Raw genomic sequence first — 19907 nt, 5'->3', positions numbered from 1 at the left:
AGCAAAATCTTCTCAACGCAACTTCCCCACTTTTACTACTGCGACCACCACCGGCAGAATCTCCCCAGCGAGACCCTGGGAGATTAAGAGGGCCCCGTGCGCAGCAAGGGCAACTTTCGGTGGTCTGAGAAACTTACTCCACCTTTGCGAAAAGGCAGGGCCTCCCGGGAGAAGCCCTGCTCAGCGCTCCGGGCACACGAGGGGTGCGGACAGGGACGGAGCCAGGCTCCCACCCCCGAGACCCCCGCCAGTCCTCCCCCTCCCCTGCGAGGCCCGTCCCAGCCCAGAGCGATGCGGGCGCCCGGCCCGGCCGGCCCCGCCGCCCTCCCCCTCACGCACCGAGGAGGGCCGCGGGGGCGTCCCCGCCCCGGGCGCTGCCTCGCCGCCGGCCGGGGGCTCGGCCGCCGCCGCCCTGCCCAGCTCGGCCGCCAGGCTGCGGCGCAGATGCAGGAGGCGGTAGCGCAGCTTCTCGTTCTCGGCCCTCAGCCGCTGCAGCTCGGGGCTGCAGCTGCCGGGGCAGCACGGCGGCTCCTGCTCCTTCAGGCGGCCGACCTCCGCCGTCAGCCAGCGCAGCTCCTGCTCCTGCCGCGACAGGCGCAGCGCCGCCACCTCGGCGGCCGCGGCCGCCATCTTCCTCCGGCGGCAGCGGGCCGCCTCCGTCCTGCTGCGGCGGGACGCCGCCGCCGCCCCGCTCCGCCTCCCCGGTAGCACCCCAGGGGCCCGCCCCGCGGCCGACGCCGGGTCCGGTCCTGCCCTCTGCGGCGGACGCGCTCGGGCCGCTCGCCGCGGCGCTGACCCCGCCCAGGCACGGTGGGACTTCGGGCGCCTCGCAGCAGAGTTACTCGTGTCATTATTCGTTCTTCTAATTGGGTAAATGCCTGTCGGTAGCCCTCCCTGCTGTGGTGGTAGTAAAACGTGCCCGCCCATCTTCCTGCGAGGCCGGTGAGCAATTGGGAAGTGTCAATATCCACAGCTTGTGTCCGAGTCCCGCTTCAATTTACCTAGAAATGTTCTTTGAAAACGTCTCCTCTGTAACCCTCGCAAACAAGAAGCTGAATAAACTGGGGCAGCAGGGAAGAATCGCATCGCTAATCCTCAAAATCCTGGTCCTGCCATTTTGTGGGGAGCGTGACAGGCACAAGTAGTTTGTAATAGGGAGGGGAAAAAACACATCAAGTTTGCTTTATGTTCCCAAGTATCCAATTCGGCATCCATGGAGCTCCTTGTTATTAAAAACACAGAAAAGCAACACTTAAAACACTTAAGTACATACATGCTTTCAAAGGACCTACATGTAACACCAGCAATGTCTTGGTCCTTTCAAAGGATTATTCAAATAAAAGAGAATGATAATTACCAAGTGCCTTGGAAAGACAGAGACATTGTCAGCATACGGAAAATACGGATGGCACCCACTTGAATGCAGCCCCACGGCCTGTTCATTAGCACAGACTTCAGGTGGTCCACCCCGCACAGTGCTGAGGCCCAGCTCTAAGGTCTGGTCAGCCCTAACGCTCAACTATGGCTGGTTAATTGTCCTTTCTGATCACCATGCGTTAAACACATCAGCCTGTGAGAGTTGCCTACACACACGCTTTCTCCAAAAAACAGCTTGGATCCAGGCATTACAATGGGAGCTGAGGTCTGCAGACAAGAGAGGAACATGGGAAAGATGAATAAAAAGTGGCAAAAGCAAGCTCAGCAGAGAAGTTGAAACCCAAAGTACTGTCACATAAGCAATAGTTCATACTGCATGTGCCCTGCCACCCCTGTGAGTTCTTCCTCCAGCTCAAGCCATCCTTCCCTGCCACTTCTGCAACTCCTGGTACAAGCTGATCACTCACACCTCCATCTCTGCGGGTCCACGTAGTCAGGTTCACCTTTTTCCATAGTTTCCCACAGGGTGATAGGATTACATGAACACTGTTTCAAAGAGGGCATTTTTCTTGCCCTTCTCTAAGACCCACTGGACACACTTTAAAAGAAGTAGTTTTAACATCCCGGTGTTGAGCCAGACAATTGTGCATGTCAGGGAGCCACAAGGGCCAGCTGCATCCTACAGGAGAGGGAGCCTAGTGCCATAGCAGGGCTGGCAGGACAGGGGCTGGCCAGCCAGAGCCCAGTCTCCCAATACTCGAACAAGGCAGGCAGGCCTGGGGATGGCAGTCAGGACCGAGCAGGAGTCCAGACTGCCAAAAAACTTCATGGCGATGAGGCAGCTCCGAGGTCAAGCCAGAAAAGCAATCCACAGGTCAGCTCCCATGATGGTAACTGGGGCCAGACACAGCAGTTACCAGGCAGGTCCACGGTGACGTGGCAAACTCAAACCAGGATGACAGCCCACAGGTCACAGTCCAGAGCAACAGAAACCAGTGACAAGCACTTCTCTAATGGAGCTCAGGCAGGGCCTGATGGTCCACGGCTGAGCCTAAATGGAACCCCGGGGCCCATGGACAGGGGTGTGCGTGGAGGCCCCAGGCGAGGTCCGTCTGGGTCATTAAGGCCAGTTAGTGCTCCCAGGGCCCTGACAGTCTGTGCGGCATCCCTCTTCACCATTCTCATTATGAAACAATGCCAATGTCAAAAAAACACTGCCAGAGCTTATTTCTAGTGGATGCTTCCTGTTCAACACCAATTCTTATGAATTTAGGCTGTCTGAACTAAACAGCATCTTTGCACAAATTGCAGAACTTGGCACCAAGGTTGAAGAGGTTTGAGTTGCTAGGTAGTCAGGACTCAGAGCTTGGAAAGATTGTACAACTTCTACTGCACAGTCAAACAGTCTGCATTGTATCATTTACAGGTCCTTGCAGTTAAATCCCTCAGTTCCTGAACCCCAGGAAAACAACAGTTCTCCATCACAAATCCTTTATTTCCACTGTGTATTTCCATGTATATTTTGTCTCAAATACTTCTTTGTCATCTTCAATTTCTCTAGTTTTCTCCCTTGATTGTACTTTACAACCGCTTCTCTGTATTCGGTTTCTCAACACGCACTTTCAAAATTTTTGCCTTTACCCAATACTCAGATTTTTAAAGGTGTGGATTTTTATTAGAATTCTGGCAATTACCAAATCAGAATTTTAGCATTTTATTCTCCAGGTTACACAACTGGAAATAACTACATGGTATGTGAGAAGGTGGAGAGTCGAGTTTTGTATTTGTCCACAATTTGATACATTTCCTATGATATCACCCATTTTTCCTTATGGTTTTAAGATTTTATAAAAACATACTTGAGATTAAAAGGATATATTCTTTTACCAACAAAAATAATGAGGACATTTCTGGGTCAAAACATTGTACTCCTTTAGAAAAAGTACTGTTTATTCAGTACATTATTCAGTGCATGGAGCCCAAAGACACTCCTGCACTGTATACTCACAAATTTCAAGCTGTCGTTCATGTCTCCCACTACCCTGGATGACTTCTGTATGTAGTACAATTCACTGTCTTTATTAACCAGTTCATATTATACCAACTTTTCTTTGCATTTTCATTGCAGAGTACTGTATTCTCTCCCATGAATGCCCAGAATTTTCTAACAGCTTTGTAGTTAATTCTTCTAGTCATTCTGCCCCAGCTAAACATTTTAATGTTGGGGTTTTTTTTAAAACTAGTTTTGTTATTTAAGGTATATTGAGAATATCCCCCAGAAAACTGATACTTATATACATTTTTCATTTGCACAAATTCTTTGTTCTTTTTCTGAAGAGATGCAACTTGCCATTCTTCCTTCCTTTTCTGAAGAGATGCAAGTTGCCAACACCTATGTCTATCACTTACTATAGCAAGGTGACTCTTCTTCAAGGATGGACTGTCATGGGCAGATCTGCCATGGACGTGTAAAAATAAGACATACTCTATAGCTCCCTTTAAAAATTCATTTCATTATTAATCTGACAGGTTACCTGTTTTTTTAACTTCTAAATTCACTACTGTGCAGAATTTATTACTCCATTTAGGATACTGATGACAATCAGTGTTATCAGCACAATAAAATAAACACAGATTTAGTTCTGAGGTTAAACTCTGAGAAATGTATTCAGGTTACATCCTCTGTATCTCATCTTTGGGCACTGTCCTATGAACCCAAACCCCGTAACTTTGGGCTTGCTCTAGCATTTATTGAAGTAATGGAAAAACTTACCATCAGAGTTTATACTGGCTGAGAAGGCTGATTTGTAAAATACTGTCTAACATATGTGGAGTGCCAGGCTTCATCAGGATCTTTTACCTGTTGAGATATTGTGGTATTAGTATTAGTAGAACTTCTGAGAGAGAAACAACTTGGAGAGAAAAAAAAATGCATGAGGTTTCATTGAGAATATGGAAAGAATGGGGGTGGTAGTAGTGTAGTATTTGTACCACCCTTATGGAGGTTCAAAAACCAAAGCGCATCTTAAGAATTAGGCTTATAAAGGAGCCCTTACTTTTAGAAGATGTGCCAGGCCTTTCATATCGGTTGGCTGCTTTCTCTGCCTATTGCGTATTACCCTTGTTTAGCTGTACTACCTGACTAATAGGATAGCAGATGCCTTTTACCACCTTACATCTTTCCCCAAGTGGGTCATCTTTCATGTGGTGTGTGATGTGATGCCATGCAATGCATAAGTAGGTCTATCTGAGTAGATGATTACAGAAGAAGCCCGAGAATCTCACTGCTGTGGTCTTTAAGCCGTAACATTTTAAACTGCGACCATTAATATGGCTTAAAATAACAGATAATTCCACTTGTCCTTGCTCCGGATAATGCATCACGTACAAGGCTTGTTGTATCTGCAACCAACCACAAGGTGACATGCAATGCTTCCAAACAATTCTGTGAAGCCTGGCTAGTTAATTGTTTGGATGGTGATATACACAATAAAATTCCTAAATTATTATATGGTCAGTGGTCAACTTTAATGCTGACTGATGAATACGTGAAATTTCAGAAACAGAAGAAGCCTGACAGGAGGATGCAGTGGTTGCATCTTAAGATCGTAAGGACTGAAAATACTGTAAAACTTGTTTTCCTAAAAGCTTGGCAAAATAATTTTGTTTGCTGCACAATAGGTAAAGTACCCTTAAGAAAACTGCAGATAAGGTCACATGAGTGAGGCCATGGATGCATTATCAGTTGGAAGTAATGGAAATAGAAAAAATAGACTAAGAAAAAGGAGGAGGAAGAAGCAGGAAGTACTCATAGCTTTTCTACACAGGGAATTTATGTTGACAGAAACTATGAAAACAAGACCAAAAAGTCCACGTATTAAGCAGCATTTGCGTAAGGGAGGTTATGTAATGTGTGATCCTCAGTGAATGATTATCAGTGGCAGAACACCTCCACTAGGATTGCACTAATCTCCACTGTTAAACCTGGTTCACGAAATGGATGCTATATGGTGTTCTAATTTGCTTGGACACAACTGAAAGATCTAAACATGCAGAAATGTTGTTATTCTTAACAGTAACGTATTTACCTTCACAAAAAAGGTCTTATTCTGTAACCTTTTTTTTTTACCTTTTGCATACAGGATTACAAAATATTTATAGAAACATGCTTTCTAAATGTATAATTCCACTGCATTGTAAAGCTAATATTTTATGAAAGAATAAGAAGTAGAGGGCATTTATACTGTGGTTTGGGTATGGCCTCTGAGGAATACAAAATTAAAGTGTACAGAAGACACGTTATTTTATGTCCTGTACCAACTTGTACAGATTATTTCAGTTTGATCAGCTGTCTTCTTGAATGAATTATTTTTTGCAAAGGGATATCTTTGAAGATCAGTTACAGAATTAAAAAGTAACAGTAACTAAGCAATTCTCAGTCTCATCATTACGGTTCAGAAGCTGTTAACGGTTGTAAAGGGCTAATTAGTGTAATGTAATCCTCTTAGGAGGCTGCAGGCATTGAGCTAGATTTCTTTATAATTTGTATGTAGGCCTTCTTTATTCCATTAGAATTACAATAATTACAGACAGCAGTATGTATTTGCATTCTATCCATCCACATTATGTTTACTTTGCATACTGAATACTGCACAATAAATGCAGGAATAGAATTTCCTGTTTTCTATTTAAATATCAAAATGTTTGGAAGAACAGCCAAATCTTGGTTTTATAACTGTGCAAAATCTACCAAAAGAGAAAATCCAAACAGGAGTAAGTGGCTTTCTGAAATCCCAAGCAATCAGAGAGAGAAAATACTGGAAGAGCTGGATGTGAACAAAGTGCTGTCATATTTGGTTTACAAGAGAGTCTTTTCCTTGGAGGAATACAAAGACATTTGGTCCCAGGAGAGCTACAAGAAGAGAACTGAATATTTTTTAGATAAACTCTCCTTAAAAGGCCCAAGTGCTTTCTCTGCTTTTTGTTCCATTTTGGAGGAGGTCTGTCCTAACTTGCTGACATGCTTTCTCCTTGGCTATGAAGGTAAGGTCACTGTCTGCTCTGAAATGCTTAAGTGTATATTGGTAATGTCTTGGAATCCTTTGACACTAATAGTTATTTGCTATAATTAGTGTTTACTTTCTCTCTTGCGCTAAACAAGAGAGAGTATTTGCTGTATTTATGGTTCTTTGTTATAAAAGAGAAAATAATGGGAAGGAACATTTATTAAACAAATACATGTCATTGTTATACTTTGAACATTTAAACCGGTAGCAAAATACTGTATATTAACATTGCTGCTACTAATGAATAAGAGTCAGGATAGGGAAAAGGATTCCTAAGTATTACGGATAATGCTTAGCTCAGAAATGTAACACTGATCTTTTACTTTCCTTCCCATTTCTGACATATTTAAAAATAGATTGAGAAGTTCTGTAGGCATACTGCCTGAGTAATGGATCCCTTTCACAATTTTCTTGTAAGTCACATTATTTACTATGCCTATCTGTAAACAACTGCATGAGAAATATTACAATACAACTGAAGTTAATAAAAATTTTGTTACTATTCATACCCACTTGAGAAACAATGTTTTACTAGGTATTAGCAAAGATAATGGGAAAAAAAATGTGCAGAGTGTTTACAATTATATCCTAGTGGCCTATTTTTATTTTTTGTGTCTGTTATATTCCAAATTTGAGTTTTCAAGTCAGCTAGAGTTTTCTCAGCAATGATAGCAGGGTTATGCTCAAAGGTTATATACAGAATGTCATTTTAGAATTTAATTAAAATAGTCATGTCTTTTACCAATCCGTTCAGTTACAGGTTTAAACACCCTTAGTATTACAACTATTTATAAATAAAACCAAGTAAGTCTGAGTACTGTAAGAATTTTAATAAGAAAAAATAAAATCTAAAACCATTTTCACCTTTAAAAAAGCTGTAGTCTGTGTCCTCTCTTGAAAACCTGATTACTTTTAAAATTGACAGTTAGAGATCCAATTACTCGAGAAGGCAACAGATATTTTACCATAATTTACTTATGAACAGATGCCCATTTAGTGTATCTTTTCAAGATCAATTTACAGTGCAGTTTTATGGCAGTTACAAGAAAATCGAAGGAGGTTCACAAATGTCATTGTGGATTTTAATACGTGTAGAATGTACTTCATGGACAACCACATGATGAAAAGGCCCCTTAAGGCCTCTTTACGCTATCATTTTTTTTAAAAAGCATACAAATATAAATACAATGGATTATAAATACATTATAAAGCCATGTCTTCTGGAATACACATTTTGGAATGAAGTTTTGGCGTCTTCCAAGTTAACTGAAGAGACAGCGCAGGGAGATTTTTATTCTATGCCACCTAAACATTTCATCCAGGCGCCTGTCACAGAACAGATTTAAATCTTCCAGCGGGTACAAGGTTTGGGGGGGAATACTGTTATCAAGGGTGATGGCCTCGGCAGTTGGGTGCAAGTCAGGGACTCTGTCTCCCTGACAACATCATAGTAGATACAGAGAAAAAAGGAGAAAGCCAATGCTGCACATTTCCAAAAGAGTAAAGGATACTGTTGGAACAGCGTCCCCAATCCATTCTGTCTGTCTGTGCCTTGTGTAGGCAGCAAAATGCCTCGGGCTGCCTTAGCTCAGCCACTATTACACTCTTTTCTCCTTCCCCTCCCCCAGTAGCATACATCAAATGTGCAAAGCTAGTTTTAGAATCTGTTATTGCTAATAATAATCTACTGGATAGCAGGCAAAGAAAAACACATGCTATATATTCACATTAATTCATGCACATAATCTGTGTAAATTCACGCACGCATATGTTGCAGATTCAATTAAATGGATTATGCATTATGGATTTTCAAGCATTGTGGATTTTTATAGATTGATTTTGATAAACCCTGTTACAAGGTACACAGAAACGTATGATGAAAAAGAGCATTGTTTATTATTTCCATTAAAATAATTTTCTTCTCTACCCTATAAAAGCTGATTGATAGGACAAAGGAATCAAAATGGAAGGAATACTGTCTAGATGCCCCATGAGAAGTTGCTATGCCTGTGCTATGTGGCTTCAACACCCCAGCTACCATAGCAGTTGTGTTCCATCCTGTCCACTGTACTTGTTAAAGAGACTCTTTATGGCAGGCTGACTGAGCACACAGAATAGATCAATCCCTGTCATTGATCACCTGCATGTACAGCAGGGGCCAATTTCTGTTTTCTGGACCTGCCCATGTTGGCAGATATGGGTATTTTAATGTGTTTCCATTGTCTTCATGCCCTACAGAAAGAACCATTTGACAGGTGCTGGAAATGTGGCATGGTTCCAAGAGGTCACTCAGTCTCTGGACTCATGTAGTTCACTGCAAAAACTGTAAACTCTGCTAGTGAAATGTGGTGGGCAAATGATGTACTGTCACTTGCACACAGCTGATTTAAGACCACTTTGAACTCTTTTGTCTCATTATTTCGAAGAATTACACCCACAGTAATTTAAGGAGTGTTATAAGCAGTATTATTCTGCAAGACGTTAGTGACTTGATTCTTCTACTCTTCTAAAATTCTCATTATAGTATAAAGCAAAGCTCTAGTGACTTCATGGGGAGAAACATTTGGTTGTTACTTGCCCATATGATACAGTAGGAAATCAATTCTTCATTGGCCAGGCAGGAGTTTATATGGAGCAAGAATTTCAGGTTTACTTACAAAATTCCTATAAATTGTCTGATCTGTACCTCTCAAGTCTATTGGACATATGAATATGGAAACAACTTTATCTACAAAAGGTCAAAAGTAATTATGTTTACCTAAAACAGCCACTTACCCAAATGCAACATCACAGACAGAATTACATCAAACTGTAGGTGTTATTTTGAACTATGTATCAGCTATGAGAGAAATTTCTTTATTGTTATCCAGATCGTATGCATAGACGTTTCCCAGCGTTATCAGAGCAAACAAAACTGAGGGCTGTATCAGAGATGGAGCTGCATGAAACCTGTCAGATGAGTGACCAAGAAGGAAGCCCTTCTGCTGAGGAACAACTGAATCAATCATTCAACAAATACAGGTTAAAATTATCAGTGTCATGATGTCTTTAATGATCACAGTATTTCCTGTCACTTAGTTTCCATGTAAGTGAAGTGTACCACTGATGCTTTAAAGAAGTTTTTGATTTGCACCTCATTTTACTTGGCATTTGTAAACTATGATTCTATTTTATATAATGAGCATCTTTTGATGCTGATGAGTGCTGGGGGTCACCTCTGGTCTTTACTACAGGCATTCAGTAGTGATATAATGCATTGATGACACTGCTAGTTTTCAGTGTTCAAGGACTAAGTACATACATAGAAGAACATTTTACTCAAACTTTCTTGGAATATGAGAGACAACCTAAGTTGGCATCACAGTTCCTGTTATTTTTATTTCTTTTAAGAGGAATAAAACTGAGAAAGACCTGTGTAAGAACAGCATGTAACTTGATACATGCTGGGATACTGGGTTTTAAGTCCCTGCTTCAGAGATTTGAATGTAAAAAGAGGACACAAACAAAACTTCAGGAAGTCCTATAATGCTGCATTTTATGTAGATAGTATTCAGTTCAGGCATTTGCAGTTGTGTGTTTGGAATCATGCTTTGCTTAATTCAATAAGAATCTAGCTGAGAATGGACTAGAGCTCTCAATAGCTCATTAGCTGTTAAGAAATACTGTAGGTGATTTACATATGTCCAGCTAAGATAGAAACTTAGATTCTGAGAAAAATGCTTGAAAAGTAGTTAAAAGCTGTACTGCTGTTTTGATGTGTCAGTAGCATATAAACAGTAGATTATGAAGCCTTAATACCTTTGCATGTCTAGGTTAATTATGTTAAGTTTCAGCTATGGACTGGATTACACTAGCTTGTAGAAGTGTAGTAAAACTTAATGACTGTGACGTGATTGAAAAAATTGTGGTCATAAGAGGTTAAGTTCATCTTCAGTAACAGTGAAACATGAAACGGTAATACAATATGAAGACACTTGACACAATACAGTATGGGCCCAAATTGTACAATATGGGCTGATCTATACCCATAACTAATGAAATCCCAGTCAGAACTCCTTTCTCTATATACATTCACAAGAGTTCCAGGAAACTTGCAATCGTTTGTAATCTGAATATGTGCCATTTGGCTTTAAATAGATTAATACTGTAGCACTGGTCCTGTAACATCACAAGACAATTCACTTACAAAACCAAACCAATTAAGAAGTGCCTGCAGCTAAAGAACCACATTAGGGAAGTAGTAGACAAATATGAAAGCTTTCCTAAAGGCAGTCTGTGCTGGAAATACTTGATAGCTCTAAAGAAATCAACCAGGTATCATAAAACATGACGGTATCAATATTTGCAGGCTCAGGTAGCCTCAACTGTAAGATTGTTATATACATTCCACCTGATAAGAAAGCATATGGTGTATTAGTCCTGCGTATACCCTGGAAGAAGAAAAAAAGATGATGGGGCTATACTCTCTCCGCAGTGTATCAGTGTTAAGTGTGGAATTTGATGTAGCCCGTAGCCCCAGAAGTCACACAGCAAGAAGGGAATAGTCACCTCTGTCGGGAACAGAGAACTCAATGAGAAGACAAACTGGTGCACAGTAGCACACAATCTACTTCAACAGCAGTGTCCTGGAAAAAAAATAGACCTTGACACGAGGTTAAAAAAGTGCCAATCTTCCACACCTTCTGTTGTATACTGACACTCATTTCATCCATCCAAGAAAAAAAAATATAATAGGTAACTGGCTTATGCTAGGGCTTTTTTTTAAGGGCCACACTTGTATCCAACACCAGAAAGAAAATCTTACACAATCAACATGGTATTTGTGGAGAAGAGAGTCTCAAGTGCTTGTAACAATTTGTGAAAATGACAACCCCTCTTTTGAAGAAAACAATATAGCTGGAAGCAAAACAAATACGCCACCTGCATGTATCTTGCATAAATTCACACATTACAAACCACAGTTGCAGGGGCCCTATCAACAAGGCAACCAATCAGAGACAGAAAGTACCATCCATAAATACAACAGGGCAAAGCCACAGGGTGCATAAAGACAACTAGAAATATGTAGCAGTGGTTAGAAAGAAGAGAGGAGCATAAAGAGAAAATGGAAAATAGCTTCATTGCTCTTTTCCCAATATTTGTAAATATTCTCAATCATTTGTAGAGTATTTTTTCCAGTGATAGAAAAATGTCAGACACATAGACACTCTAAAGACAAGAACTTCCTGTCTCTGAAGTAAATGACAAAATTCCAGGATGATGTTAGTGGGAGCATCATGGTGAGCTACAGTACTTTGATAATACAGATAATAATAGATATTACACAATTACATAGCAATTGTAAAGCTATGTTTTTATATTTATGTTTATACAAGTTATCAGAGTCTTTATCACTGCAGAATAGATATGTTAGAATATATATGTGGTTACTTTACATGTCTGGGAAGAGCAAAATCACCTCAGTTTTAAATACTAAGATGATCCTGTTAGTTAAGAGTCAACCAAGTATAGCCATTACATAGATCAGTCAGTAAAGCACCTTGGGCAAACAGAAAACAAAATTAAAGATGCAAAAGGTGTGTGGATTCACACTCAATTTTTCATTTACAGGTGAGAGCCCTAATAAGGATACTCTGCTCTACTTTCACATACTCTGCTCTACTTTCACAATTTCCCCTCTTGAGACAGCTCCAACATTTCTGATGAATACACTAAAAATGTGATCTTTAACACAAGTGAAACTGAGTAAGTTTGGAGTTTGCATATTGTCATTTGGTCTAGGATTTCACAGCGCAAGCAGCTTATCTACAAACACCCTCACAAAGATGCCAGATAGAAGTACTATATCGCATGACTTCTGCAAATCAATGTTAAGGATATGTTCTTGGTCTGGTTTTGGATCAGAAAATGTTGTCCCTGGTTCTCTTTATTGCTCTCTCTGTATCTTCTTTCCCAGACTATCCTCTCCAAAAAGGACAATCTCTATTAGACAAGTGGATGGAATTATAGGTTGGGTCAGTACTTGCCTGAATATGACCTCAAATTAATTAGTACTGCTTTCAACACTTTTTTTTTTTTTTTTTTTGCTACTTTTCTATCTCTCTCAAGCATCACTGGACATTTGATGCTGGCCCTATGAAAGTCATGCAGATGATGTAAAAGAAAATAGTTAATTATTTTCCTCAGGCTTTCTGTTTCCTTCTCCAACAACAGTTTTTATTCTCCTATTGATTGAGAACTAGTACATATATGTGTTAGTTTCCCATGTATTAAGAAAAGATTGTGTCACAATGTCTGTCAAATAAATTATCAGAATAAGTAATATCCAAACTGTGAAAATCAGATACTATTTTTGCAGTTGTTACAACACAAGCCATTTATTTTCACACTGTGAGCACCAAGAGATTTTTGCTAGCAGCTCTTCCGTTTTCATGTAAATAGATTACGTTTGTGTGTATACATGCTTTATAGTGCATGTAATTAATTTGTATTTCAAGTCTGCTTTATGGATCTCCCACTTATGTTTAAAATTTTGGAATGGCTCAGTTCTATTCTAGAATGTACCTTTCCAAATCTATTGGAACTGTTATTTTACAGCTCTTAAATAAATCGGTTTTCAACATTTGAAATTCAACATTTTGCACTGGGAAAAATAGCTTAAGTGTGGCAAAACTTCACTGCTAATTACAAGCCCTGTGGGAAAGGAGACAGTCACTGCTTTGCTTTAGATAGCAAAAAATAATATGTACAAATCATGGAAACAGCATTTACTCGGGAAGAAGTGCAGAGCTAAGCCACAGCACCAGATATTTACAATTTATTTGGACAGCCATATATTGGCGTCTGACACCCCTAAACATCATTATTAATTTAGGAATTAGAATGTTTATGGCATTTTGGCATGTGTTTAGTGTTCCTTCAGAAACTTGGTAAGGGCACAGGGAGCACAATCAAAAAAATTATATTCATGCCTTAATCTCAGCACTGTTGAGGACAAAGACCCAAGTGCCTGACAAGGCACTGTAGTCTAGCAGTCACAAAAGAATTGTGTTTTTCTGTAAGATGGCAATCTGATGCTTATAAATATAAGTTTCTATTTAACTTCTTACTATTTCATCACATAAACATTAGATTATCTATACTGTATGTTAGGCTGAAAAGCTTATGGTCTGGCTAAGTAACTACAGCATTTTGTTTTCTAACAATTAAAAAAACTGAGTTACAAAAAGTAAATTCACACCAAGACAAGATGATCGAGAAGGTCTTACAATATCAGGCTTATTGAACGAATGTAGTAAATTGGCCTTTTCTCATTTTCCATACCATCTGTAAAGTAATAGCTCAGAACTCCCTTAAACTTTTTGCTTTAGAGGGAGAACTTTTCTTCGCAATGAATACTCAGTGAAATAGTTATTGACAAAAAAATCTCAAAAAAGTAATGCTGGATTTAAACTGCAAAGACATTTTTTAAAGTGTCTTCTGTCCACCTCAATCAAAATCACAGGATTCAAAAAGCTTCCTGAGAAGAAGCTGGGAGCACAAGCCAGGCAATAAGTAGCCTTGTTATATTTAGATTTGCAAGGTTATCCAGTAAGTTACATATAGTAGAAGGATGTTTTCTGCACCATAATAATAATAATAAAATCAAGCAGCAAGTACACATCATGTGGTAGTTAATACTGAAAACTTAAGGTACCAGCATCTGATAAAGTCCTGTTCAATTTGGCCACTAGATGGTACTACATCACAGTTGTTAAAAAATTCCTCCGCTACCTATTTGAAATTATTGCTGTGAATGATTATTTAGAATTGTAACAATATCATAACATGTAGTAGTGATGATTTGTTTGCTCAGTTTTCCTAGACACCATACACACACGCACACACACAAATATAGAGGATGCATATAAGAGGTTTAGAAGCATTTCCTGATTCATTAATAACACTTAATGAGTCTATGTTCCTTATCAATCAATACAAATGTAACTATGATGTTTCAAAGGCATAGTGACAAAATACTGTCTTTCCTTCATTGCCTGTTGTAAACACAACACTCTTTTGGACTCTGTGCTCCCCAGACAGGAACAAATGGCATCCAAACAACCCAGTGAAGTGTACATGCCCAAAACTGGAGATATGATAATGTTCACACTTCAGGCATTTGGAGATGATTCCTTGCTGGCTTGGAAACATTCATACCCACTTTCCATATGCAAACAACAAAATTCAGTGCACTGGAGTGGTAAATCAAGCCCATGAAGTCCAAACCAAATACAAAACAATAGCCATTTAAACGTTCAGGTTTTATCTGTTTTACTAACTGCTGCTGGTATACTCGCTCACTTCCAACAGATTATATATGGTTCCTTTTTTTGCATGCATATATCAAACCAAATCATATTTCCATAGACCTTCTACTCCTCTTTTATACAGTTTCCTCATTAAGCTGCTGTATTGGGTCCTATCTTATTGGGTCATGAGGCTGCGTACTGTTCAACTTCTTTTGCTCTAAAATACTTTTTCTATGTCCTGATGCATTCCTTTGGCAAAGACTATTAGTGTCCTACCTCCTCCTAGAAGTTAGACTTATGAAGTTTATTCTTTCTTACATGTGACACTCCATGTATCTGACCACATGAAGGGGGATATGTAACATGGGGGTCAAATCACATGACACACAAAGGCCATAGGGCTGGACTGCATATAGAAAAAATCTCTTTCAAGAGAACTTCAGTGAGTGCAGAATCTTGGCAGAAAACGCACAGTCCTCCACTGCTGGGAAATGCCAAATAATCCCCTCACTTCCTGACCAGTGTGTCAGGCACAGATGAACCCGAAGTCACAGATCAGGTCGATTAGCTCTAGCTAGTATGCAGGATCCCATTGCAAGAGGCAGAGCATAGTACAGTACGGCAAACGATTCTTATGCATGAAGTCTGAGATTGGGGACCACGCAGCTCTGTAACACCCTATAGACCCGTGCTGAATACCACATTCCCCAGCACCATAATCATGTCCCTCCCAAACCTTCAGCCATGTGAGCACAGTGACAATCCAGAGAGAAGTCATCAGTGGAATTCTGCAGGGGATTGATTCTTCTTAACAAACTCAAAAATCGATTGGAAAAAGGTCTTAGCAGTGAGGTGGAAAAGCTTGCTGAGGATACACATCTACTCAAGGTAGGAAGTGTGAGGGCTGAATACATAGAACTGTAGATGGGCCTTAAGACTAAGTGACTAAGTGACTGGGTAACAAAATGGCAGAGGATATTCAGTGTAGATAAATGTGAAATTATGTATGTGGGCCAAAGTATTCTTGGCTTTAAGAATAAACTGATGAGCTCTGAGCTGCCTGTTACCACTCAGAAGTGAAAGTTTGCGATTGTGGCAGATAGTTTCATAAAAACATCAACTCAGTGTGTGGTAGCAGTCCAAAAATGTAAATGTTTGGAATTGTTAGGAAAGGAAAAAAGAACAAAACAGGAATATAATTATGACAGTCTATAAAATGCCACGGTTTGCTCACACCTGGAATACTGTGTGCTGTTCTGGTGCTTGCATCTTGAAAATGTTACATTAGATCTGAAAATGATTCAGAGAAAGGCAATGGTGATCAAACACATGGGACAGAATGGTTTCCATACGGAAAATAATTGTGCAGGCTGGAACTCTTTATTCTGGAAAAGAAACAGCTTATGGAAGGAGATAAAAAATGAAAAAAGGAGAGGGTGAGAATTAAAGGGTCAGATATGCAAGTATGGGAAACTAGGCTGAAGTAGAGTACACTGAACATGACAGCACCTACAGCTTCTAAAAGGTGTCCAAGGAGCTGCTAGGTCCTGCCTAGTTGTGCTTTGTTCAGTGACATAACAGGATAAGGAAACAGAAAATGGCCCTACAGTGAGTTGGATCCCCCCTGTCAAGCTTCCCCCTCTTCTTGATGTGGTGAAAAGCCAGGCCAGGCTGCCAATGGCAGTAGGACATTGACAAGGAGGTCCTCCAAATTAGAAGGTCCTTATATACGCCACTGTTCATTCATTTTTTGTTGGTGAGTAATTTGTAAGATGAATTAAATCAACCAATGACTGAGCAGGCAGTTCAGAGTAACCAGAGGCTCCATCCAAAGACAGAAATGAGGGCCACTGTACTCTTAGAACAGGTATCAAGTATGCACCAGCTAGCACTTTACAGAAACCACACTTTTAAATCCTAGTAAATACAGTCAGTCCATGCTGTATCAGGCAGGATTGTCATGTTGCTGTGATTCATTAACTTTTAAATATTTAAACAAATGTGTAGGGAATCTGAAATATACCCATGTCTAATGAGATGCCTTGAACTATGAACAGGAAATATCCTCACTGAAATCCAGACATGACAGTCTTCAAACATAATTGTAATTTCTTATCTGTAATCATCTTTATACTACCAATGTAGGAGCTCTTGTGTAGAAATGTAAAGCAGCATGCCAGTCAACCCTCTGTGCTGCCAATGCCATGCAGTGTTCTTAAAAAGCAGGATTGATTGTACCCCATGTTCTGTACAGAGGAATTTTTAATGTGCAAATTCATTCCCTTTGTTCTGAAAGTAGGTTCACAGGCTTAAATGATACTACTCTTCTTCCTTCCCCCTCCCAAACTCCTATGTTTTGTCTGGGGAAAGAAGTTGGGAGGATAGGGATTTTTGTAAAACAGCACTAGAAAGGAAAAAGCAGAGCCTGGTGCTCTCACTTATTGTACCTCACATTCTCCTACTTCCAAGGATTATTTAGAGAAGTAGTCAGTCCTCAAAAGAGCTTCTAAGGACGTGCTCGGTATGGAAATACCGAGCTCCTTCATGAATGGTCATGTTTTTCTCCACATCTGAATGATTCGGAGTGGCATTGGAAATAGAAAACAAATCCTGCTCTCCTGATGAAATTTATGTGGGAAGAATATATAAGAGAAAATTCTCAGGGATTATGTACCTCCTCATAAAGGGTATTCTGCAAGAGAGGATGTATTGAGCCAATGCAATCAAGGATCAAGAAAAGCAGGAACAGCCGTTTCTTGCCAGCAATTACTGAGACAAAACCCTGACTGGCTTCCTCCAAACATCTGCTACTTGGCATGCCCATGTCATTGCCAGTATTACTGCTGTGAGGGTGCCATCCCTAATTTTGCATGTATTTTTAGTACAAACATGTTTTGTAAATTGGGAGCTAATACAGCAGGTAATATGCATATGAAAAGGTTTTATTCACATTATGTCTGATCCCAAATGTTTACTGAGGTTCAAGAGGATTAGATTTTGATGAACCAAGGGACTGCACTGTTGTGCTGCTTTACCACCTGATATTTTTATGATATGCAGCAACAATAAAAATTAGCGTTGACATACCTAACAATTGTCACCAGTTAGCTTGTGGCTTTTGGCATCACAGCAGTCATGTCAAGGTCAATTCATCCAGTAGCATTGGCTTATTTGACAGGAAGCTGCTCCTCTCAGTTTGGAACCTGGAACAAGTAAGCCATGGCTATAGTCAGCAGCAGAAAGAAGTATAAAAGAGAAATGAAGAATGAGAAGACAAAAGTAAATAAAGATGTCAGAACAAGTGTCTTTCCCAAGTAATTTTGGAGATTTCCATTTTAGAAATACCATTAAAAGTACTTTCCAGTCTGTTACTGGAATTTCTTGCAACTGGTGGCACATTAGCAGTTATCAGATACTGTAGTTAATTGTTTTGTAAGTATAGTACATCACAATAAAGACAGGACTGTTTCTTTAGTAGCCTGCTCAGCTCAGGGTAATAACCTGCATTTTCATCTATATAAATTGTCACTTCCGTAAACTGCTACCTTTGCTACACAAAATGTAAAATATGTCAAGTTCTAATATATTATAGATAACTAAAAGGCACTTCTGACTAAAGTAGCAGTTGCTTATGTAAGCTAACTACACTTGTACAGAATTTAATTTTTTTTCCATAAAAGATACCAACTGTGGTAACCATTACCATAGCAATGCATTATGCATGCTTCCTGACACAATATCCCATGTCTCAAAATATCCAGAACCCAGTTATCTATTTTCCCTGGATTCTGCTTGCAACAAAACCAGAAAAAGGATGGAGGTAGCTTTTGACCTTGAAAACATTTTTTCTGATCTTTGAATTTCCCTAATTTCTGGCTTCTACAGTTAATTAGTGCAGCCTCAGACTACTCTAACTTATTTTTGACTGTTCATGGCGAGGAATGCCCAAAAGGTTGTTCTTTGCATCAGAAAGTCAGGGTACAGCAGTAATCAGCTAAATACCATACTCTGGGAGCTATGATGAGGCTACTATATGCATATTAAGCCATCTCTTCACTATCCAGAAAACCTTTTTGCATTATGTATGTTTCCCAGGTACACTTTGCATTGTTATAGTAGTCCAGATACAGACAAGGGGAACAGTTGCCTGTCCAGCCAGCCAGCCAGCCACCCAATAGTCTTGTCTTAAGATGACTCTTCCTTTCTATAATGGTTTCCTCTTATGAAAGTGAGGGGATTTTGGTAAAGATTAATAAAATGGAAGTGTCAGTTTTGAGAATGGGTATGTGTGAGAGGAGGTGGACTTAGTAGTATGCATACCCACTGATACTGTGCTGATCAGTCACTTGGAATATGCATATATTCTTGCCATAACTTAATTTACATTTAAACCAGTCCTTGAGTAAGAGATCATAACAAAATGACTGCATCTTAGTAAAAACTTCTCACAGAAGCATTCTGTCTTAAGACTTGGCTGTACTTAGATTACCTCTCTGTAAATTTACATATTCTTTGCTACAGGTCCACCCCAACAGCACTGAATCATAAAATTGCCATAAAAATATTTCTTCTAAGAGTGCTGTTGTCATATGCTCTGCTTGCATGCTGAGGAAAAAAAAGTATTAAACTATATGTAATAACATCATTTAGACCTTTCTGTCATAGCAATGCTTCCATAAAGACATACTTAGATTGTAAACACTTCTAGGTCAGAATACACATTTATCAGTCTCACCTGGGTACTCCAGGCACTGAAGTCATACAAATAACACTAGTAACAATATTACCAAGAAACAGATACTCAGTTTATGCGAGAAAAAAAAATAATTATTGTTGTTGCTTTTGGTATCATTCACAACATATATTGTCCAGTGTTTTGGAAACTTTTGTGTTGGATATTGCATGAATAGTCATATGAATCTCAGCACAAAGTTTCTAGAGTTCTTGCAGTGAAAGTATATGTAGGTGTTTACTGTGCAAGCTAATGAATTCTCAAGAGGCAGAGTGCTATATACACAATCACTTAAAGCAGCATTTCAATCAATCACATTACTTTTTTTTCACATCTTTTAAGACTGAGCTATAAATAAGAAACTGAACTATCCACAAATCTGGGAATAAAGCAAAGTATTAAACTTAGAATACCTTTTATACAAATATATTGACCCTGATG

The 19907-nt window shown here is 39.7% G+C and overlaps 2 protein-coding genes across 10 annotated transcripts in view; one reads left to right on the top strand and one right to left on the bottom strand.

Moving 5' to 3' along the window:
- LOC104312950 (threonine--tRNA ligase 2, cytoplasmic-like) overlaps positions 1–19907 on the bottom strand; it is a 54459-nt gene that overhangs the window by 15620 nt on the left and 18932 nt on the right. Inside the window, exons 4-6 of one of the 3 annotated variants that reach the window (XM_069798074.1) lie at positions 17822–17937; positions 4151–4237; positions 1417–1644 (exon numbers count right to left, since the gene is read on the bottom strand). In XM_069798074.1, the coding sequence (XP_069654175.1) occupies positions 1417–1443 (27 nt within the window). In that variant the 5' untranslated portion in view covers positions 1444–1644; positions 4151–4237; positions 17822–17937. Of the gene's footprint in view, positions 1–339; positions 716–1416; positions 1645–4150; positions 4238–17821; positions 17938–19907 lie in introns of those variants that run through there. The other 2 variants (XM_069798076.1, XM_069798073.1) reach the window with 2 other exon arrangements.
- The window catches only part of TJP1 (tight junction protein 1), a 200470-nt gene continuing 186523 nt past the window's right edge, over positions 5961–19907 (top strand). For 2 of the 7 annotated variants that reach the window (XM_069798064.1, XM_069798063.1), the window contains exons 1-2: positions 5981–6420; positions 9314–9464. In XM_069798064.1, coding sequence (XP_069654165.1) covers positions 6003–6420; positions 9314–9464 — 569 coding nt within the window. In that variant the 5' untranslated portion in view covers positions 5981–6002. Of the gene's footprint in view, positions 6421–9313; positions 9465–19907 lie in introns of all 7 variants that reach the window. The other 5 variants (XM_069798067.1, XM_069798062.1, XM_069798072.1 and 2 more) reach the window with 4 other exon arrangements.

This window comes from Haliaeetus albicilla, chromosome 12 (assembly GCF_947461875.1).
Source record: "Haliaeetus albicilla chromosome 12, bHalAlb1.1, whole genome shotgun sequence".
In the NCBI taxonomy this organism is placed as follows: Eukaryota; Metazoa; Chordata; class Aves; order Accipitriformes; family Accipitridae; genus Haliaeetus; species Haliaeetus albicilla.
The sequence above is the reverse complement of the archived record's forward strand: the minus strand, read 5'-3'. Positions and strand labels throughout refer to the sequence as shown.